The sequence below is a fragment of the Mytilus galloprovincialis genome, chromosome 7 (assembly GCF_965363235.1).
Source record: "Mytilus galloprovincialis chromosome 7, xbMytGall1.hap1.1, whole genome shotgun sequence".
Taxonomy (NCBI): Eukaryota; Metazoa; Mollusca; class Bivalvia; order Mytilida; family Mytilidae; genus Mytilus; species Mytilus galloprovincialis.
The window spans coordinates 12,811,294-12,836,324 of NC_134844.1; the positions used below are offsets into that span (position 1 = coordinate 12,811,294).

The 25,031-nt window shown below is 32.8% G+C and overlaps 1 protein-coding gene across 1 annotated transcript; it reads left to right on the top strand.

Moving 5' to 3' along the window:
- The first annotated feature begins 280 nt into the window (after positions 1 to 280).
- LOC143084130 (receptor-type tyrosine-protein phosphatase alpha-like) lies at positions 281 to 23,729 on the top strand. The gene is made up of 21 exons (XM_076260539.1): positions 281 to 467; positions 2,634 to 2,909; positions 3,193 to 3,477; positions 4,259 to 4,364; positions 4,614 to 4,693; positions 5,287 to 5,429; positions 6,298 to 6,385; positions 6,632 to 6,705; positions 9,008 to 9,044; positions 9,810 to 9,907; positions 13,806 to 13,934; positions 15,421 to 15,572; positions 15,979 to 16,114; positions 16,456 to 16,605; positions 16,941 to 17,040; positions 18,277 to 18,350; positions 19,275 to 19,403; positions 20,120 to 20,242; positions 20,529 to 20,665; positions 21,431 to 21,566; positions 22,086 to 23,729. Exons 1-21 carry the CDS (start codon positions 281 to 283, stop codon positions 22,155 to 22,157), a joined length of 2,712 nt encoding a protein of 903 aa, XP_076116654.1. The 3' UTR covers positions 22,158 to 23,729.
- The last annotated feature ends 1,302 nt before the right edge of the window (positions 23,730 to 25,031 follow it).

Consider the following 25,031-nt stretch of genomic DNA (forward strand, 5'->3'; position numbering starts at 1 on the left):
TTTTAATAAAACATATATTTGTTGTGTAACAAGAGTAAATCAGTGTGATCGCATGTAATTTTACTTTTTTAAAAAAGGTGTTCAAACATAAAACATGATCACCTCAATATGTAACATACATATATGCTTTAAAGTAAAGACCCTGAATTGTTACAACTATCTGACGTTTTTACTATTTTTAGATATAACTCAGACAACCATATTGAAAGACTTGTATGTCGCCATAGATGAACAAGATATCACTCTGGAATGTCTGATAAAGACTGACCCGTCAAATAAAATGCTATATTGGCTCAAAAATGGAAAAGACCTTAGACCGTATGTGAGCAGTACATATGGTGGTGGCACACTAAGTAAACAGTCACTGACTGTCAAGAAGGTTGACAAAAATGATGCCGGTAATTACACGTGTAAATTGGAAAATAATTTTGGAAATTCTGAGGATGTTACTGAATTGAAAGTTCTGTGTAAGTAGACATAATGACACTTATCAAGTCTAATTCCAAAAGAGGATTCTGTTTAAGCAGTGAACGTTCATTTACGTAATATAATATTTGAGTAAGAGTTTGAAGTAAAAATGTTTAAATAGCATAAAATAACCAAGAGATACGAACAAAACAATGACCAAAACTTACCGGAAGAAAATATTTTATAGAAAAAGAATTATCAAAGCTCGCAAATAATAGTAACTAAATTTATACCTGCTTTATCATTTCTAGCTTTGTTTTTTAAGGTTGTAAACAAATTGTGAGAGTCAAAATGAAACGCCACAACAGGAAAAAAAATTACAAATTTTAAAGTAAAATGCTTCCTTTTTGCTTCACAATCTGTCTTATGTATTACCGTTAATTTAAAATCTTAAGACATAAGTTGCAACCCACAAAAACTATATCCAGAAAGCAGTTGGGCATATTGTATCAATCCAATTATGCTGCTGTAATAACACGAAAATATTCGACATTTTTAAATACACGACTTTCAAAATACTCATAATTAGATTTTTATTATGAATAATTGGACACAACGAAAAGTATATATTTAATACATGTTAAATGATAGTTTGTGCCTAAGCCTATGGAAGATTGAACATTTAGTTTTACATAAATCATTAAACAATTAGGACAATTGATCATGGCTTTGAATTGTACTCATGATACTCATTGATATTGCTCCTTGATTGCTGCATAGATATATCTATGTGACCCTTAGGCAAAGCTTACAATTAGGTTAATCATATTTGATAATCTGTAAGGTAAAAGAAAGTATTGTAATCAGAGACCTCATTATGAGTTAAGGGTGACAGCTAGGTTTTGAATGACTTACTCCCCCCCCCCTTTTTCCCTCCTTTTGTCAATATCAAAGTTTTTATATACAATTTTGAAAAAAAGGATTTCATATTCTCCATAAAAGCCTTATGGGCAAGCTTTATCACTTCTTTTGAAAAAAATAAAAAAAAATGATGACTATAGATTCAGGGGACAAAAATTTCATACTCAAAATGAATTTTTTTCCCCACATACTAACACACCATTTTTTGGTCAAAACTATTACTTCAAAGCATGATTGGTCCCTATATATTCGAAAAATAAAGGTACTTTAAGGTATAATCAATTCTTTATTACATTTTTTGAACTTTAAAAAAAAATTCCTACCTTCTTCCGCAAAAACTCTCCATGAGAAATCGCTTTTTCTCAAATAACATGCTTCAAAAATAATTTTTACCTGTATTTATATTTATATTGTTTTATATTATCGTCATGCAATATCCTTTCAAGTCAAAATAAGTTGTTCAATAAATGATAATAGGTATAACCAACCGTCGTGATTCCCGTGCATAATAAGAGTGATGACCTAAGCAATTTTAAAGTCATTTTTTTCCTGGAGTTATCTACCCTACCTTATGCTCTTTACGAAAGGAGGTCGTTTTCTGAAGTAGCTATGATAATATCGACTAATTCACAGTCTACATGTATTTGAATATGTATAGTTTGACATTGTGCTTTTGTACCAAAAACCAATTTTATTGTCCCCTTCTTATAACTTGATAATATGATACTTTTTTTAGTTATCGTATGGTTTTAATTTCTTATATAGTTAAAAATTAAAAAGCCCCATACGGAGTTATTATGAATTGGTTGTAGACAGTTATAGTAATAGCACATGATAGATATGGTATGTCCATAATTCAATTTCAAGTGTGAATCAATGCGAGGCATTATATTTTTTGTCCATTTCATTTTTGGTGGAAGGACTGGATCAATACAATAGCTTTTACATGATGTTTAACAACCCAAATTGGATAAACGGATATTTCGGTAAAGGACAGAGAGACAGTTACACGAAAACAAAACAACTAGACGTTAATAAACCTTAATTAATGGAAAAACTTGAATGCGTTATAGCAAACTCTTGATTATCTTTGATAAAGTTAAGAGGAAACTCACATTTGATTATCCATTATTGTCATGACTGGAACAGACTTATCTGTCATGTTATTTCATATTCACTTAAAACTTACACTTAAAAAACGCACATGCAGTGTGTGAACCATGTTGTCATATATCAAGGTATGTTTGAGGTTTTGGGGAAAAAAATTTAAGGGGTGATATATAGGTTCTTGTTACATATTTCAGCTGTCCACGTTTATAACCCAGTACAAAGGAATATTAGGGCGAATGATACTATTACGTTACAATGTCTTATTACTGGGGGTAATAGTGTAACATGGCGACGAAACAATCAGATCATTGATACGACCAGTAGAGTTGGATACAGTGGAGGTACTGTGAACACTCCATCACTAACAATCACAAATGTAACCAGGTACCACTCGGGGAACTACACATGTGAAACCTCTTACGATCTTGTTTATGTGATCAGCAAGGAAACAATTCATCTGCTTGTGAAAGGTAAGGAAGTGCTTCTTAAGAAATGCTGTTTTCATTCTAACTGATTTAATTACAAATTTCATCGCACATGTTAAAAGGATAGAAACATTTTATTTTGTTCGTTTTCTTAATATAAATTCAGACACAATTGATAACAATTCATAAATCAAAACTGACTGTTGATATTTTTTTTTGTATCTGATACATGTGATATTTGGATTCATATATGTATAAAAAAAACCAAAGAAGGGTACTAATTTTGAGTAAAAAAGTGATAAACATGTTTTTGTTTCTTTTTCAACAGACATTCCATTAGTATATCAATCATCTGCTATTTTGCAAGCGTTTACTGGTGATGCTATTCAACTTACATGTGTCCACGAGTCATACCCTGTAACTTCCGCTGTATTCTGGATAAAAGATGGTGAAAAGCTGAATGTATCAGATTCAAAATATAACGGAAGTACCATAATTGAACCATCTCTAACCATTGTCAACACTGATCAATTCGATGCAGGCACGTATGTGTGTGCCGTCGCCAATGATATAGGAACCGGGTACAGCAACAAGAGCCTACTCATAATAAAAGGTAAAGTATAAAAGGTTTTTTTATTTACTTAACCTTTCGTGCATGTGATCATATATTTTGTATACATTCAGAAAGATATACTTCAAAACAATGCACATCAATAATGAGGCTTATCAACGATACAAAAGACTAATAGACAACTTACATCGTCTGATGAATAGCAAATGGTCTTCCGAAATAAACGAGAATTTCGACAAGAGACCAGGATTTAAATCGCAACGTATTTTGAAAGATTTTTGTATTATGTACTTCCTTCTGACATGCTATATATTGACTACGAAGTAAAACATAAATGTCTTAATTTGACTATCTACAGGTATATTCCAAGCGTTGAAGGGACATTTGCCTTCAACGTCATGTTCACCTATTTGACTCAAAGTCTATTAATTGATAAAGAACTTGTACAATACAAAAATTCCTGGAGGAGCAAATAACAATGCATCAATTTTCTATAACGTATGATCATTTCTTGTATTTCAGACTAGACGCCATATAATTTTAAAAATATCAAGATGAACGAACAATGGCGATGGTGTATATTCGTAATCCACCTTAAGATAAGGCTCAAATTGAAGGTCACATAAGGTTACCATTAATACATCAGCAATGTTTTGACCTCAGCATGACAATTTAATGCAATCTGACTGCTAATAACAAAAAACATGTATTATTTTTTTTAATACGCTTCGGTAAATTTTTTGAACCAATAAAAGTCATATTTTAATGTTGTGTCTAACTCATAGTTTAGGCTTCTTTAATTATTTTTTGTTTTCATTTATAGACTTGGATGAGACACGTGGTGATTTAGTACCAATTGTTGGTGGTGGTGTAGGAGCATTAGCAGCAATAGCAATACTCATTGCTATAATTTGTGTTGTATTCCGACGGTAATTCTTTTAGTACATCATGCATTGAATAGATCAGAAAGGTATATACCGATCCCTTCTTCAGCAAGTCCTTCTTTGGCAGTTAATATGTAATTTGATGATTATTTGTTTTCAAATATTTTATATTCATTCATAAATCATACAAACTATCATACAAATAATGTCTACTACATATACTATCATTTAGCTATATCCAGCATTACATGTGTTGTTCATCTCAACTATTATCATAATTTTCTTATTCATTAGAAGACAAAAATCCCACCCTAAAAGACAGATAGTGACAACCAACTATAGAACCGGTGCAGAGGCCGTTCAGTTTAGACTAGGTATGAAATTAGCTTACTGTCATTAAACCTGCTAAACTTCTTGTGTATATTATTCTATTCATCCATAACGCCCGCATTTAATCGATATCACAAAAACAGATTTTAGACATTGTATGTCTCTTCCTCCCTTACTTTTTTTACTTTTCATAAAAAAAGTATTTTATTACTATCACACGTATATAACAATTGCAAAGAGTATCTTCGTGGCAACAATTTATCGCTCATAATATGTAGATGTTATACTGTTTCTTCATCAAGCTCGACCAGATAAATTAAATTTACTTCAAAATTTTCTTCGATATGACAACATGTTTCTTTTCAGATAATAACATACCAGATACCACCATATACGTTACATGTATCCTAGGCGTTAAGCTGCGATTCATGTCATACAGATGTCTGTGATTTATAACATGCTAATTGTTTCTGTAATTAGAACAATTGTCTGCAGATTTAAAATTTAAATTTCTGGTAATAACTTTTGTTTTCTGTTTTTGTATTTTTACATTTTATTATCTGAATGTATGTACATAGTAATGTTAACAAACAAACAAGAACTAATGGAGAAAGATAAATGACGTTTTCCTCTACAGATACTGATGAGGATGAAGTCTCACCTTCAATACTGACGAATCCGAACCCACCAAAAGATGACCATATCAGTATAAAAGTCCCTGATCTAAAAGAATATATTTTCAAAAAACAACAAAATAATAAATTAGAAGATGAATACAAGGTAAGGGTTAGTTAATTTGGATGTATCACGTTTCACGATCGATATAAGATGTATGATTTGGTATGTATTCCCACAATATTATTATACAAACTTAATTATGAAGTATTACTTGGTGTGTCTGTTGTGTTCATTAAACGCCATTTTAATGTGTGGCATATGACATGAACTATATCTGTTCATTGTGTCTTTTTGTGTCGGGATTTATTAGTACCCGGTCACGTCCACTTGTATGTTTGTCCATCTGATGAGTTAAGTCCTTTTCAACTGCTTTTATAGTCCGTTCTTATGTTGTACTGTTAAATCACTATCCCAGATTAGGGGGATGGTTGGGATCCCGCTAACATGTTTAACCCCGCCACAATATTTATGTATGTGCCTGTCCCAAGTCAGGAGCCTGTAATTCAGTGGTTGTCGTTTTTTTAAGTGTTACATATTTGCTTTTCGTTCATTTTATTTTTTTATATAAATAAGGCCGTTAGTTTTCTCGTTTGAATTGTTTTACATTGTCGTATCGGGGCTTTTTATAGCTGACTAAGCGGTTCGAGCTTTGCGCATTGTTGAAGGCCGTACGGTGACCTTTAGTTGTTAATGTCTGTGTCATTTTGGTCTCTTGTGGACAGTTGTCTCATTGGCAATCATACCGCATCTTCTTTTTTATATTTATAAATTTATCAATGGTCGTTGTTTATCATGAGAACTATTAAAACTAGTGATTGAAGTTCACTCAATTCTCAAACAGTTTCACCTTTTTTCGGAAAAAATACATTTAAACATGTTTTCTTTCTATAAGTTCAACCTGTAAGTTTAAAATATCCCTTATACGACAATCGTAGCAAGCTATAATATCCGTTTAATATTTACCCCGTAGAATATAAAGTATGGAGTTCTACATCCCACTACAACGTCTCAGCAGAAGGCAAATCTATTAAAGAACAGATTTAAAGAAATATTTTCATGTAAGTTTTTGTGTGATCTTCAACTATCAATGATTTGTTTTGCTTATAAACGTTTTGTTTGGTACTTTTAATGAATTCATATGTCATAGCTTCATATGTTATGTAACGTTTTTAATACATGTAATGTTTTAAAGATGATTTCCTGACGTTAATGTGTAAAATTATAAAAATAACAAAATGATAACAGCAATAACATTGTATAGGTACAAACATGACTATACTGTAATAATCACGATTCTCCTGTAGACGATCATACACGGGTTGTGTTGGAACCAGGTCATGGGAAGTCCTCAGATTATATAAATGCTAGCTATGTAGATGTAAGTAAACATGTTTCATTTAAGTTCCGTTTACGCAACAAATATACGTTAAAAAGTAGTTCGACATGTAGGTGGAACATGCATTATATATATGTTTTCAATGAAGATCGATTACAAATAATATGTTCTAAATGAAACAGATAAATTATCCGCGATCTCCAGCTTAGCCCAACGACAAAGTGTGTTAAGGTCTGAGAACAGAAGCAACAGCTACATAACGTTTCAACGTGTTTCAAACTGTCATAAATCAAACTTTCGTTAATACCAACTAACAAACATCTATATTATTTGATACATGGACGTACGCTGCCAAATTCAGTACATCCAAATTCACTAAAATCTCTTTTTTGGCCTATAGTCTTCGTAAATATTTACGTGAATTACAAAGGTTTTGTATAAAATCACTCAGCAATGCATGAAATCGAAATAAATCCGAGGATCAGTTTAATTGTTTTTCAATCTTAATTTAGAAATGATCAGCCTCTAGTTAACCATCGAAATAAACCACAAAAAACTGGCTTGTGATCCAATATCAAAAAAGTTTAAACCTATTTATTTATACTGGTTTTGGAAGTTATTGCAACTTGTATCAATTCCTTTTCACTTTGCAAGGGTGTCTTGTACGTGCAAAATATATGATTCTCTCTTAACACGAATGAGCCATTTATCGTCCCCTTCGGACTTACTATCATCGTTTTCACACGTCAATACTCGCAAATGGTGTCAAGGGAGAGCCGACAATCCGGACCGGGAATCAAACTAGGAACCCTTGTGTTAGTAGTCTGATGCACTAACCACTACACCACGACTTAACATGTTATCTTTGCTGGTTGATACTTTGATTCAAATTATTTTTAAGTAGTATATAGTCATGAAAAACCGTAGTTAGATATTATTAAAGTCTTTAGGTATGAACAAAGTATGAACTGAAATTATTAACTATACATGTACATTTATAAAAATGTAAGATTCTATTTTCTGTCGATACAATGTACTTACGTGTTAGTATTATACGAGGTAAATTGTCCTAGAGATGAAGTTGACGACGTCTTATTCCTGGGTAAATAGGAATTGAAGATATCTACTAGAGGGACATCCAAACTCATAGATCAAACACAAACTGACAACGACATGGCTACAAAAGAAAAAGACAAACAATAGTACAGAAAACATAAAAAATAAGGACTAAGCAACATAAACCATACCATAAAATGGGGGTTATCTCAGGTGCTCCGAAAGGGCAGCAGATCCTGCTCCACATGTGTCACCCGTTCCTTTGTGTTGCGTATGTGATTACAAATCCGATAATTAGTCTACTCCAGTAGATCACATTCGTAAAAAGGGAACGGGATTGTAGTTACGACATAAGGGACATATCTGATATCATCTGCGAAACGGATATTCCATCACGGCTAACCAACATGTGATAACGCCTGTAACATTTACGAAGGGTTGATTTTAACTTAAGTATTTGGAACTTTTTGATGAATAGCTTCCTTGTGAGAAGCAACTCTTTTACAACGAATTCATGATAAAAAAAATATATGCCCGGGAATATCGTATCAATTGGGAGATGTATACTCTAATGCAGGCACTGCTGGAATTCTGCTACATCTATATATATAAAAAGCGCTAGTGACAATATTTTAACGAACTGTTATTATTTGATGTGAAATTTAAAAATATTATTATGTATATAATATACCTGAGAGCCCAGGTGGTCGTGTGGTCTAGCGGGACGGCTGCAGTGCAGGCGATTTGGTGTCACGATATCACAGTAGCATGGGTTCGAATCCCGGCGAGGGAAGAACCAAAGATTTGCGAAAGCAAATTTACAGATCTAACATTGTTGGGTTGATGTTTAGACGAGTTATATATATATATATATATATATATATATATATATATATATATATATATATATATATATATATATATATATATATATATATATATATATATATGGAAAACCTAACTTTTATAACGTAATATGTCAAATAAAACAAACAACTACTAGAGGTAAATAGTAAAGTTATATATGATATGGTCTTTTCAATATCATTCACCGCATCATTCGGGGAAACCAATAAAATCCCTAAGGTTGTGTTTCAGTTGATATAGAAAAGCCATATGGTGGTATCATTTATAAATGGTACTCATTTAGCTCATTGTCAAAAGCCTTACGGTAAGCTATGAAGGTCGTTTACATCAATATTATTTCAACTTTTCGTTGATAGTTACTAGGATCTTGTTTGTCATCATAAAACCACGTATATTCCTTATCAAATTATTTCAATTTCAGGGCTTCAAAAAGGAAAAGTGTTATATAGCGTCACAAGGTATGATCTTTTTAATGCATGTGTATTCATGATTCAATATATATGTCATTATACGACAGAAAAAAACATACGGGTAAGGAGGCGTAATTGATTTCCCAAAGCCGATGAGGGTATTTTTTTCTTCTGTAGATCAGTCCATGTCGTAAACTTGGATATGTATGATTGCTCCTTGATGTGTTTAAATTTTCGGGATTTTTTTCCGAAAAGTCAATTATTCATTTTCAAGTAAATTAGCATATCCTGGAAAAATCTTTTGTGATGCGGATCCAAGTAGTAAAAATATAATATCACTACAGATAGAGTATTTGTTTACACACACCTTTTGTGTTCCTCACTTCGATGTGTCTTGAGGACCTTGGCCAATTAAGAAATTTCCTAGTCAACAATCAATAATTCTGTTCCAAGAAATTTATTTTCAGCAGATAATCCGATGCCTATAGCAAACAAGGCATTCGGCAACTTCATTCTTTTCTGAACAAGTTTTTATTTACGGAAGGCTACACCCCTTAAAAAACTAGTGAGCTACAAAATCGGAAAAAAACCAAAAGTATCTTTAAAAAGTTGTATAAAACTTTCAACAGATAAGTGTTACACAGGTAAATAATACACTATGGAATTCCAACACAATATACTCATATTCATTAAGCATAATCGATATGGCTAAATTAATTTTACCCTTATATCAATTGATTTTGTCGAATCGGCACGAACCTAAGTCATTAAATGTTTTAGCATTAACAATTTAGATTAAAACACATCTTTCAGGACCACTTACGAAGACTATAAATGACCACTGGAGAATGATTTGGCAAAATAATACAAGAAAGATTATAATGTTGACAAATCTGGTGGAAGGTACAAAGGTTAATATATTTCACTATCAACATATCTTGTTAAGTATACGGCAATATACGAGATATTATCAATTGCATTCAAAGGTGTATAAAAAAGCAGAAACCAAACAAATCAAAACACAACACAGAAAACTACAAACTGAGCGACATCAACCCCAACACAAATCGGTCGTCAAATTAGGTAATATGAGAGTACCGTATTTTATTATTTAAGCCCCAGTCCCATTAGACCACGATCGCACCACGCTCACCGCGATCTAAAATACATTTAGATCGTGGTGATGTCGCGGTATGAGCGGCATGAAAATGTTAATTTTCATTGCTTTCACGATGCTACTACGTCCTAATTACGCTTCTACAAAGATCCCGCTACGATTAAACCACGTTCTCACCGCGCTTATTCTGCGACCTCACTACGATTATAAAGATCTTTCTACGCTCTTCACGTTCTCACTACGACGATACCACGAGTTATCCGATTGCAACACGATCTTACTGCGATTATAGCACGTTCTTACCACGATTATACTACGTTCATACCGCGTTCTTCCTGCGTTCTCAGCAATACCGTCAATATCGTGTTTCATATCAATATAGTTTCATTCCTTCTATTTCTGATTAAAACGGAGATTTCTCGGAACAATACAGTCATGCCACCAAAATCTACTAGAACACGTGGGCGTGGTGGTAGGGGTTGATGTAGAGGCAGAGGAGGCAAAGTATGAACCCCATACTAAACTCCAAATAGTACACAAGAAACTAAAATTAAAAATAGTACAAGACTAACCAAGGCCAGAGGCTCTTGACTTGGGACAGGCGCAAAAATATTGGGGTTAATAGATATAGGAAGATGTGGTGTGAGTGCCAATGAGACAACTCTCCATACAAATAACAATTTAAAAAGTAAACCATTATAGGTTAAAGTACGGCCTTCAACACGGAGCCTTGGCTCACACCGAACAACAAGCTATAAAGGGCCCCAAAATTACTAGTGTAAAACCATTCAAACGGGAAAACCAACGGTCTAATCTATATAAACAAAACATGTTTGTGAGATTTCAACCCTCCCCCTATACCTCTAGCCAATGAAGAAAAGTAAACGAATAACAATACGCACATTAAAAGTCAGTTCAAGAGAAGACCGAGTCTGATGTCAGAAGATGTGACTAAAGAAAATAAACAAAATTACAATAATACATAAATAACAACAGACTACTAGCAGTTAACTGACATGCCAGCTCCAGACTTCAATTATACTGATACTATACACATAAGTAGTATAATACTTGTCATCAAGAGATGTCGGAACGACCAATCAAACCTAAATTACAACCTATTGCTGGTCCATATAGCTCAAATGACGATATTTTAGTAAACGATAGCAGAGATGACACAGATGTGTAAATATGTATAGGAAGGTGTGGTATGAGTGCCAATGAGACAACTCTCCATCAACGTAAAAATCTATAAAAGTAAACCATTATAGGCCAAGGTACGGCCTTCAATACGGAGCCTTGGCTCACACCGAACAGCACGCTATAAAGGGCCCAAAAAGATACTAATGTTAAACCATTTAAACGGGGAAAACCAACGGTCTAATCTATATAAAAACGAGAAGCATGGTTGAGCCGTTAGCTCAAATGAATAAATACATTCAGACAAACAAAATCTAGGGAGTTTTTTTATATATTTTATGTGAAAATGACAATAAAAATGATGGTCATAGTGTGAACGTAGTAAGATCGTGAGAAGAGCGTGATGAGGACGGCAAGGGCGTGATAGAATCGTACTATGGTCGTGAACAGCGTGGTAAAGTCGTAGTGGAAGCGTAGTTGGGTCGCGGTGAGAACGTGATGGTCGTAGTAAGGTCGTGATAACGTCGCTGTGAGATCGTAGCGCAATCTCTCCGAATAGAATCACGCTTTCGCTACGCTCTCGCTACGATTGTACAGCAACCTTTGCGATCTTACTCCGATCTTAGTGCTCTCTCACTACGCTTCTACTACGACCTAATTTCGCCACGACCGCACCACGATTGTTTTGAACATGTTCAAAGTTGGTCACGCTCTTCACGATCTTGAAGACCTCACCACGACCGTGGTACGACCTTACTGCGACCTACACGATCGTACTACGATCATCAAAATTTGCATTTTTTCACATATCGTAGTGCGATCGTGGCCTAGTGGGACTGGGGTATTATGTAAATAGATATAGGTTGATGTTGTAACAATTTGTAAAAGTAAACCATTATTGGTCAAAGTACGGCCTTCAACACGGCGTTTTAGCTCACACCGAACAACAAGCTATAAAGGGACCCAAAACATTACTAGTGTAAAACCATTTAAACTGAAAATTCAACGGTCCAGTCTATATATCTTCTTACCTTATTAACATCAACACTATTTCGTATGAGTAATAAATTATCGTTTCCAAGATTGGCTTCTAAATAGAGTTGATACTTTTTACTTTGAAAAAAACTCAACACAACGTATATCTAACCCTCTTAGTTCCTTTATAAATAAGGCAACCCAAAACATATACGTCATTGCAATCTCGTCACACAAGTCTTCAATTTACTTTTGCGCTGTTCCAAGCTATCCGGTTTGCCCCAAGTTTGCTTACATTTTATATCAAATTTGCAGAAAAGTATTCACCTAGATTTCATGTCGAGCGTTAATACATGAATACTTCTTCAACATTCAACAAATGTAGCTCAGTATAAAAAAAACATAGAAGCAACAAATAAAAGTAATTGTTGTAAATATGCCATTGTGTTATGTTATGTAGTTTGAGATTCATCATACTTATAGCGATCAAAATAAAAATAAGGAGATGCGGTATGATTGTTTTTGAGGCATTTTTTCAATATGAGATCTAATGACATATATATAAAACTGACGTGGAAAGGTAACACCCGGTCACCGAAAGATTAATTTTTATGAAGCTTAGGTGGTCGTGTGGTCTAGCGGGACGGCTACAGTGCAGGCAATTTAATGTCACGATATCACAGTAGCATGGGTTCGAATCCCGGCGAGGGAAGAACAAATTTAACAGATCTAACATTGTTGGGTTGGTGTTTAGACGAGTTATATATACATAATGTACACAGACATGTATCACCATCACTGCTGGTGATCCGATGGATAAATCTGTTGTAGATTTGTCACTGCCTCAGACGTACTTATATACATATATATATAGATATACAACTCGTCTAAACATCAACCCAACAATGTTAGATCTGTAAGTTTGCTTTTGCAATTTTTTTGTTCTTCCCTCGCATGGATTCGAACCCATGCTACTGAGATATCGTGACACCAAATCGCCTGCACTGTAGACCAACTCGACCAATACCCGATCCCTTTGCGACAACATTCGACCACTCTGAAATGATCAGACATTAGTCGAGCAAAGGTCGAAATGATCGAGAAATGATCGTAAATGTTGTTGTATTCCGACCAATCTCGATCTCTACACGATCCTTCCCCGATCAATTCGACCGCTACTCGACGAATTCCCGATCTCTGCTCGAGTGACTTGCTTCTCGGTCCTTACTCGATTGATTATGACATGTCAAAAACTCTCTCTCGGGTAGATGGTCAAATCGATGACGAGTAGGGTAGACTATCCCGAGCATCCTTGTCGATTGAGTCAGACCAGTCTCCCGATCACGTAATTTGTCTTGATTGGGCTTGATCGAGTTGATTTGATCGGCAATGTGAACCTAGCTTTAATAAAAATCACGGAATAATCTTCAATATTGACCAAATCCAATTATTTATAATACGCCAAAGGCCCTGATATTATCACTTTAATTCATATTCTTTAGAATGACAATGTAAAGTAATAAGTTAATCACCGAATACAGAAGTTTACTCATAGATATACGTGTTACACGTTTTAGAGGAAATGTGAGCGATACTGGCCAGAAGGAGGAAAACCTATGACTTGTGGTAACCTTGTTCTCACCTTACAAGCAGAAAAGGAACGAGCTGCATATACCACGAGGGAGATAGAATTGGAAGATAAAACGGTATGACAGACAGACAATAATGGAGGAATTATTACATATATATAGATCTAAATACATATTATTAATCTATGATGCAACAAAACTAATTCATCTGCAATTTTCCGTCGACCTGCTCGTCCGAATTTAAAGTATTTCTACTCTAAATTCAAAAGTCTATAAACAGAACAAACATAGAAATAGGATTATTTGCCTGCATTATTTTCTCTTGGGATACAATATATTATTTCACTTTATTATACAGATTTCTTTGATTCAAAAGCATATAAAAACATGTAATAAACATAACAGCAACAGTATATATACAAGTATGACTTAATTCGATTTAACGTAACTGTGATGCTAATACATTTAAAAGCCAAACTTTAGATAGCACCATAAAACTTCACCCCATGAAACCGCCAACACTTTTATCGTGCCTTTTGCACCTAACATCATACTTTATTAATAGTACGTACCGTTGCAGAACTAGGAACAGAACTTGTTATTTTAGTTCATACAGTTGTATCTATATACAATTACCATAAATAGCAAACGGATTAAACCCAATTGTATACGAAATGAAATACATAAAACGTTTTATTCCGCATCAATATATCAAAAAAGAAAATGTGGTATGATTGCCAATGCGACGACTGTCCACAAGAGCCCAAAATGACACTGATATTAACAACTATAGGCCACCGTACGGCCTTTAACAATAAGCAAAGCCCATACCGCATAGTCAGCTATAAAAGGCCCCGATAGGACTTTGTAAAACAATTCAAACGAGAAAACTAACGGCCTTATTTATATAGAAAAAATTATCATTAGTAATCAACATTATTTGAAAAAGATATAAGTAAAGCTACTGAATAAGTGATAGGCTGTAAACAGTTTTTTTCTGGTTTAGAAGAAAAATATTGTCTTGGCTAAAATCCGAAAAAGTATGGTTATATTTTTATGAACGTCACTTAGTACGTCAGTGAATTGTCCAAGTAAGTTTCCAGGTGCTGACCCAAAATACACTATATAGTATTGTTTTGGGATTTTACATTTACTGGCCTTTTCAATCATTGATCTATAAACATTATTTGTCGAAATGCGCATCTGGTGTAGCAAAATTGGTACCATGAATATAAATGTTTTATTTGGATATCTGGTCACACATGATAAGAGGTGCTGAACAATCGATAAATGTATAGAAAAAAATACAGGGCCATTTTTAACCCTTCGTGGCCATACTCCTTTTGTTAGTTTACTTTTTAAATCAATATTTGGTAACATACCAGAGTAAGATCAGGAGAAATATCTCCATTTACTTTAATTTATTTAATATCAACGGTTCATTTCAAATAACTAAAAAATATATGTGTGTGTGAAACGGTTTTACTGCCCAAACTGTTTTGATGTTTTTATGTTTAATTTTTTAAAAACAAATAATTCTAAGCCTATGTATACTATGTCTTGTTCTGTATTTTATTTCAATTTTTCCATATGATAATAACAGTCAGAAGAGAAGAGATCTATAAGCCAGTACCATTTCACAGCCTGGCCTGATCATGGAACACCAGATCCTCTGTACCTTGTACTGTTTCATAAACATGTCAGATCTGATCATACAAGTACTGAAAATAATGGACCACTTCTTGTTCATTGCAGGTATTAAAGTTTGAAAACGTAAATTTTTATTTGTTACCCGGTGTTTGTGTTTGAACAATGACAATTTATGACATCCTGTTCAAATAAATGTACATGTGTTTAAAACAGCAACATTTTGTAAATTGTCCATACAGATCTAGTTAAAATTGAAGGTCGTTTTATAAGTTGATGGTTAGAAGTATTTAAATGTTGCTTACAAGAAAAAAATTATATTACCTGAAATCTGTATGAAATTAAATTGTATGTTAATTCCATTTACTCTTACACATTCCGATGAGTCTGTTAGTTTGCCGTATACATTCAAAGAATTTTGTTAAATCCTTAAGGAGTAAAACTAATTACTCATTTCAACTAAAAAAATGAGTGTCTTAAGTCAATTTACAGTGATGTTATTTTTTCCTAATAGTGCTGGGATAGGGAGAACTGGGACATATATCGGACTTGATGCTTTATATGAAGAAGGACGTGATACTGGGTTCGTTGATGTCGCTAAGTTTGTTGAGAAAATGAGGTTCAGCAGGATGAACATGGTTCAAACAGCTGTAAGTTATATTTGACTTTAGACACAATGGAGATTCAAATCTTTAAATTGTAGTGGATAGTTGTCTCAGTGGTTATCATACAATATCGCCTTTTTTATTTAATTAATCTACCTTACCCTTTGCATTAAGTAAACAGATGAGATGTTCCCTATGAAATAAGACAATATGCACTGTCTACCTGTTTACGAATTTATCAAATGATTCTAGCTTTTAAATGTTAAGGTTTCAGTGTTTCTGATGAAGGTTATCCAAAAAGGCGGCATGGACACACGAATTATATCTTATGTTATTTTAATTGGATAAATTAATACAAACCGAATTCGAATATGGTCATATTTTAGGAGCAATATGTGTGTCTTCATTATGCCTTACTTGAGGCTTTCACAATGAAGGATACAAACGTTGGAAAGAAGGAATTTGGAAATATCTGGCGGGAAATTTCAGAAGATAAAGGTCCTGTTAACAGACGACGACTGCATGAAGAGTTTGAGGTACAGTAATTTGTGGATATTTTTGTTTTTTAGTTTAGCATATACGTGTGTGAGTCCTGGAACAGCGTCCAAGAGAGCCTTATCCAAGTTTGAAAACAACAGTGCTTGTCTAGAAGGCACTTTTTTACCTTTCTGTATTACTGTTAAATTCTTAAGCACTTTATTTTTTCTCTTTCCGTTAGGCTTCATCTAAACTCGGTACTTTTATGCTCCGTTTTAAAATGCAAATTGTATGCATATGTAATTCTGAATATTTCAATTTCAAATGTTATATTGCATAAAATGTAATACATGTACATTAGTGTAGGCATTCAATTTATACTGTTATATTGTAGATGCTTAAAGCTAAGACATCTGAGCAAGATAAAGCTGAATACGCTGCTGCTAAAAGCCCAGATAATTTAGGAAAGAACAGAAATGAGAGTATTGTTCCTTGTAAGCTCCAAATTAAGTTTGATATTTCAAAGGTGTTGCATTTTAAAATATGGTTTATTGCTATATTTGTATCTGCATAAAAGTCATCAAGAAGACTCACAACTGAATATTTGACAACCTTTGATGTACATGAACAGAAACACGTGCGGAGCTATATGACCAAAAGAAACCCGAAAAATAGTCGAAAAAAAAATATCTCCTTTGATTTTACAGTTGCACGAATTTTTATCCTGCATACATTGTATCATTATTATACACATATACCGTTCGGTTCTAAAGAACGGAATTTAAACCTTCATATCATTATCATACACATATACCGTTTGGGTTCTAAAGCACAATTCTTTGATTATTTGGTTTGTCTATAAAATATTTTGGAAAATAATGGTAATATGGTTACTAAAGCATGTAAACAGGAAAAACAAAGTGAAAATGACTTGCTTCACTTCCAGTGATTGTTATTATTTATAAGCAAATTTCTTCTCAAAGCTATCATCAAAATATTTATGATTTCATAACGTTTTGTGAAAATATTTTTGTTTACTTTAACTTAAATAACTAAGATAATTCAATAAATCTTAATTTTTAAAATTTTTAAAATCCTTCATCGGTTTTCACGGACAATTTTAACTATCGCAATATGCTCTCAAAGATAGAACTTGATAAGCTTATTGATATGATGTCATTGATACAAAGTTGCGACGTATATCCCATCGTTTGGTCTGAACATTTTTAATACTTATTTTGTTCTCACGCCATAAAGCTTGTCGAATTTGTTTTTATTTAACTAATGAACATTTGTATTCCTACTCATACCGAGTGAAACAAAATGATAGTAGTAACGTCACAAGTTCAAGTAATATGGAAGATTTATTTGTATATATCAAGTGTATGGCATTCTGACATTCTTTTATTTATACATGTTATATCGTAAGCATTATGTTCTAAACATAGCGACATTGCTATTGGGTTGCTTTTCATTTCAGCATAACGCATCCATGTGTGGAACCATATCCCATTCTAAAAACGGAAGTTTACTCGAGCACTCAAAATTAATGTTTAACTGTACTTATACTCTTCCACTTTGTACCAGTTTTGCTTTACAACTATTTTGATCTGATCGTTACTGATGAGTCTTTAATAGATGAAACGCGGGTCTTGCGTATTAAATTATAATCCTGGTACCTTTGTTAACGAATTATACTTATAAACAAATAATGACAATTATTTTTGTAGCGGACAAAAACAGACTGTTTCTTGTTTCATACAAAAAAGGACGAACTGATTATATCAACGCTGTTCAAGCTCCAGTATGTATAGATATATCGCTATATAAGCAGTTTATACTCTTATTACCCAACCGAAGTACGTCGTTTTGGCAAGAAAAAGCGAACATGTTTTATTGAAAGGAGTATGTCCAGTAAGACCCCTTTTTGGCCCCAAAATATAGCAGTTTTACAAAATAATTAAAATGTATACTTTTAGTTATTTATTGGACAGTAGAATGCTTCTGCTACATACATATGGGCTGTTTTTGACAATACAATGCACATATATCGGGTACTAGCACCATTTAGTCATGCTAAATTACTGACATCTACACAATTCTAGCATTTTAGTTAAATTTGAGACGGTTTTCGTGTAAAACGAAACTGGCCGCATTCGTGTTCATCCTTAATATTGACATGTAAGTTGTATTTGATGATAATACATAACATATATAAAGGTTGAGGATGAACACGGATGCGGCCCCTTTCATGTTTGAGCTCGAATCGGATTGTTTTTAATTACTAATCTAGTTAAATCTTTCACATAAACTAATTGAATCAAACGAAATAGACATTTAAGTGTTTAAAAAGTGGTCAAAATCTTTTGTCAGATGAACCTGAAATTTGAGGCCGGACCTACTCCTTTGCGGCTGTAAAGTAATGAACATTTTAAAATCGAGGAATGTATTTACCTCATTCATAGCTCTGATTACTTGTTCCAGACTTTTCTTTTAGTCATTTGAAGTTCATCAATTCATTAGCTTTTGTATTATATTTTGGATTTTCGTAGCCTCTGTCATTTCTACCAAATAAAACAAGTGCGGAAATTTATTGCAGTAATGTTATGACTTTTAATTAACATTTACAAGAAGATAGCAAATTCTCACAACAACGATGATTTTAAAGTCCCTTTGATACTTTTCGCCTTCACCTAGATCAACAATTTTCATTTTTTTAAATCTTTAGTCCTATACAAAGTTCGTTGGATATTTGACAACACAGCTACCACTACCTGACACAATGGTTGACTTTTGGACTATGGTTGGGGACCACAGTTCGTCTACAATTGTCGTGTTTCTAAATAACCCAGCTGAGGTATATATTGCTAATTTTATGCATATTTTTGTCCTTGTGCGATAATTCCTAGAATATCTGTAAAAGATGCCTAAATTGATCAATGAGGCTTAAATTGATAAACAAGTATTTGTTTCTAGAGACAAATAATACTTAATTGATATTTTTCCTCAATTTTGCGTAATTTTAAATCCTCTATTAGTACCAAACATGCATCCAATACTATACGTTTCACACCTATCGAGAACTGATGTAGTGCACACAATTGCAAAATTGAGCACAACATCAGATGTTTTGATTTTTCTTGATTTACGCAAGAGATATCCTGAGGATAAGGGGAAATGAATAAAAATATCTACTAAATTAACACGATCAACTTGACCACATTTATTTGAGGAGCTTGGAGAAAAGTGTGTTACACTATAGAGAACCGATTACACTTGAATACATGTAGGATAAAATACATTTGGTATATTTACTTATATATATAAAATAATAATTGCAAAATACGAAAAGTAATCAAACGACAAAAAACTTACATCCTGATTAAGGACAAATTAAAATCAACAAAGGCATACAGGAAAAAAATAACCAACACAAAATATCAGGCTTTTCAACAGTTACAGCATCTGGTCGGGTTACACGTATGTTTTAGAGCATAAATACGTCCCTCAATTAAAAACAAAACGTGTAGAACACGTGCAACTTTTTTTTACTTATCTGATTTATTCATTCAGGCGGAATTAGTTTACTCCACTTCAAAAGACTCCTTTGTATATGGGAAATATACCTTGAAAATGAAAAGAGGAGAACAAGAAGATCTTGGTGTTACAAGTTGTACAGTTTTTCTATCCAAGAAGGTATTTGTGAGAAAAAAAAGCTGATACATGTTTATGTTATACTACTTAATTTTGTTTTTCATAATTTATACCATGCTAAACAAGATGTGCAATGGTTTGGTTTATTGTAGGATTATAGTTTTTAAATGAAATGTTTATTTAAACAAAATATCAAGATGTCTGGTGAATGTTGCTTTAATGTCCACTGCAAATTTATAATGTCTTTTACAAAAACCTTTATCATTTGAATTAATTATGGAAAAACTTGTAAAACATATATTTATTTCACATATCTTAAACATTAAAGGGTGACCAATCGAGAGAAATAGCTATGTATCTTGCAGTGACCGAGGACCTTCCTGGTCCACAGGTTATGTGCAAACTTGTTAATCGTATATCATCTCGTGTCAGCCGGTCAAATGATCCAGTGACCGTTGTCAGCGGGTAAGTATCATATGAAATGTATCTATAATATAAGTTATAAAAGACACGCACGTATGATATGAAACATTGTTATTTTTTTCAAGAACAACCTACAAATGTATCATCATGTCCATTACTAGTATGTTTAATTTATATATTGTATACACTAACATTTGATAATTTTTTTACCTTTGATGCCGTTTTAGTTCGTTCATACTTACATCAAAGTAAGAAGAAATTTCCGTTTTGAGTTTGGTATTTTTGGTATTTTACTTTTTAAAACGTAACTTAAAGTATGCTTAACTATTTAGCAAGTAGATGTTTATCGGATATACAATTAATTTTGGACTAACAAATACAAATTAGATATCAGTGCACTGCTATTCATCAACATATAATCAATGTCCCGATCTTGGTAAATATAAAATACTATATAGTAATATGGCATTTTATTGATTGGAACAAAAAAGAAACCCTGATGGTAAGCAACAGGTTTATTACATCAAGCTTAAATACAAAAGGAGTTGATTTCTTCTTATTTGGTTAATATATTTTCTAAGAAGGTGAACAAAATTTTGACTAATTTGAAGGATTATCGCATCCTTCTGAAGATCGGTGGTTGTCCTTTCCGGGCACTCCTTATTTATCAAACCATCAAATTTTATCACCACGAAAGAGCAAAAGAGAGCTGACAGTAACGTTCAACGCAAACCAACTTCGGTAATCTGACAACATTTCTCGTGAATAAAGGAAAAACTTAACCGTAGGATTTTGTAAATATTTTAGTGATGGAGCCAAGAACTGTGGGCTTTTCTGTGCGTTTGTCAACGCCGTTTCCAGTATGACAATTGATAAAACTGCAGACATATTTCAACTGGCCAGGCTGTTGCAGTTGAGGAGACCAGAGTTCTTTGCTGATTTTGTACGTATTACCATTATGATTATTATGGTTAACGATCCATATAATAAGTAATTAAGAAGTAACCAGATAAATGAGTTTTTAATGATCCGAGGATTTAGAAAACACTAGTATTTGCTAAGTGTAAACAATATCTTATTTAAGTTACAGATAAATAAATACGTACATAAATACAATACATGGATTGGAAAACAAGTGACAGGTATTTGCGTCGTCAAATATAAATCACGGCCGTTAACACAAAGATGATATGTATGTCGGGTTATTTAGTATTGTGATTTTATAAAAGTAAAGTTGTGTTCATCGTTTGTTAATTATGTTAGTTGTTTACTTTAATTAAATTTTATAGTTTTTGACGGACAAAGACATTATTTGAATATCTTCATAAAAGCATGACAATTTCCCGCGCATTTCTCAGTTTCTCCCACCCGATATACCTGTTAGCTTATTGATGACATTCCTCCTGATTGTTTACCCTTTAAACAATTCAGTATATTTAATAATTCTCTTCGTTTGTTGTAGGAGGAGTACTGTCTTTGTTATGAAGCATTGAACCACTATCTCGTGTCCTCCAAAGTATACGAAAATATCTGATTCTTTTAAAAATCATTTCATGCAGATGACAATAATCAATTTCATGCGGTAACAAATTGGCGTTTTTGTGAGATATCCTGACTCGTTTAAGATAAAACTAAAAAGTTGGTTAAGTTTGTAAAGTTTTTTTAAGTTTATTGTTACTTTACTTATTGGACTTTGTATTATGCTTATTGTTGTTATCATTGCATAGATTCATTCATTTGTTTAATGTTATCCGTTCTGTATTTTTGTTATTTTACTCTCGACTACTGACAAAAATATAAATGTTATACCCAAGCTTTATTTACTTGTGTCTGTCCACAGATAATGATATTTCTAGGTATGTGGTTGTCGCTGGTTGTCGACTGTCTTCGTTTAGTGTCATAAGCTACGATTAGGGCGCAATCTTTCTCGTTTAGAAATCTTTTCACTAGCACTATTTTTATAGAGTTTTAAATATTAATATGTGATATTTTTTTTCTTTTTTGAAGGTCGCAAGATGACCTGTAGTTGATAGTATCCTTGATCATTTTTTTTTTATTTAATAATTGTCTCATTAACAGTTAAACCACAATATGCACAATTCCTCATTTTATCATGCAAACACTTAGATTACCCTGGAAATCTTAATTCCTTTCTATAGACTTATCGATTAGCAGGTATGTTATTTTTATTATCTAAAGTACAAGACTAGTTTAGTTGACTGTTATCGGGTGTATTATGTCCTATATGTTCTCCCACTTATTTGTATTGTGGTCCTGTAGTGTAATGTTTTCATTTCAATGTTTTATTGAACATTCACAAAAAAGAGGGAGGTTTAGCTAGCCATAAAACGAGGTTCAACCCACCATTTGTTTCTTAACATGTCCTGTACCAAGTCGAGAAAATGGTCATTGTTCAATTATAGTTCGTTTTAGTTTGTGTTACATGTTAATGTTGTGTTTCTGTTATGTCGTAGATCTCCTCATATATTTGAAGTGTTTCTCTGTTTAAGTTTGTAACCCGGTTTTGTTTTTTTTCTCAATCGATTTATGAATTTTGAAGAGTGTTATACTTCTGTTGCCTTTATATAACTCCATTTCAATTATTTTGGATAATTTGGAACACAGAGTCGTGTGAATTGTGATTATAAAACATTTTCAGTTAATGTCATCAACTCGTCATAGTATAATTTTTATCAAAAATTAATGTTTATGCATTTAACCACATCTTCTAACTTATAAAGGGTTTATTTTATAGTGTATGCCTTGCCAAATGTACATTGAACTTTAAATGTGTAAATATTTGAATTTATGCTTCTCATTTATCCCTTTTTACACTTCTCAGAACTTCGTACTACCTAGAGTCTGTAGTGTATTGTGTGTCCTAACACGTTTATATGGTCTTTAGATTACCTTTTTATGTCACCATACTCAAATTGAGCGGAGTACCTAAATTGCATCCTTTTAGCAAAAATAACAGCTGAAACTTTACAATTTTGTTTAGAGACAAAACAATTATTCTCGTCTTTGGACATAGCTAGATATATTTAACTATTGTAAAAGTAAATTGTTGAGGTAAAACACTGATTCTTGCTTCACATTTTGTTTTTATCAAATTTTCAAAATTCAATACAACCAGGAATTTGTCGTTTATTGTTGACCTTCCAAAATGTACCTGGTATCATGATGACCTTCTTATGTGTAAATAGTTATCTAGTTTTTGATGTTTTTTTTTATTATTTTTTTTAAGTTACTCACAAATTAACGCTTCATATTTACCACTGTTTTTTTTTCAAATTATTATAGGCCCATACGACCTAGAGTGTGTCGTACATTGCATGTATGGTCAAATGAACATTGTCATATGATTACTTTTAATTATGAAAAAAGGTTATTGTTTTTAAACAATATGTTAATGTATGCCTCACATTTATCATTTGTATTCAACATATCAAAAACTCCATACGATCTAGAAGAGTAATACCACTAAATCATAGTACGTCACATTGAATTTGATAGGTGTAAGAAATTAATCCTACATTTCATTGCAGAAAAAAAATTATGGGTCATACACATAATATATCTGGAAGTGTTTCAAACACCATTATTGTTTTATTTGGTGTTTCTATAGCATATTATGAGAACTTGAGTTTGCATGGGTACTAAAGATTGAACACAGGTAAAAAAGTAAATTTGATTGGTTAACTTCCAGTGTTATATTTGTATATACAATGAAACGTTATTTGAAAGATGTCTAAAGTAGTGGACAGGATAAAAATTTACTCATGGCAAATATTTCTTCATTTTAATCAAAGATGAACTCTTAACCCTTTGTTTCAAAGTGGAAATTTAACAAAGACTAATAGGGGAAAATCAATGGCGGTATTACACCGAGAGGTTTCTTACATTGTATGTTTAGCCAGCTGTAAAGGTCTTATATTATGACCTTAACACGTGTAGAAGGGTAATCCTTTTTTTTGAAGTAACAAACAAATTTAAATTAATGTATGTGATATGTCAAACCCGTTTTAATGTAATGTTTCTTTTCTATTACTTAAGTAATTTCAAAAACAACTAACTTTAAATTAAAAATATTTTAATGCCACTAAATTTAAAGTCGTGACAAATAATTCAAACAATCATTTGGATATAAATTGAATATTTAATCAAGATATAGAGTTCTCATGTGAATCTGAGTTTATTATTCCTCCTGTTTCAGCTTATCTGGACCGAAAGGCCAAGTGAGCTTTTCTCATTACTTTGCGTCCGTCGTCCGTCGTCGTCGTCTAGCGTCGTCTGTTTACTTTTACAAAAATCTTCCCTTCTGAAACTACTGGGCCAAATTTAACCAAACCTAGCCACAATCATTATTAGGGTATCTAGTTTGAACAATGTGTCCGGTGAACCATCC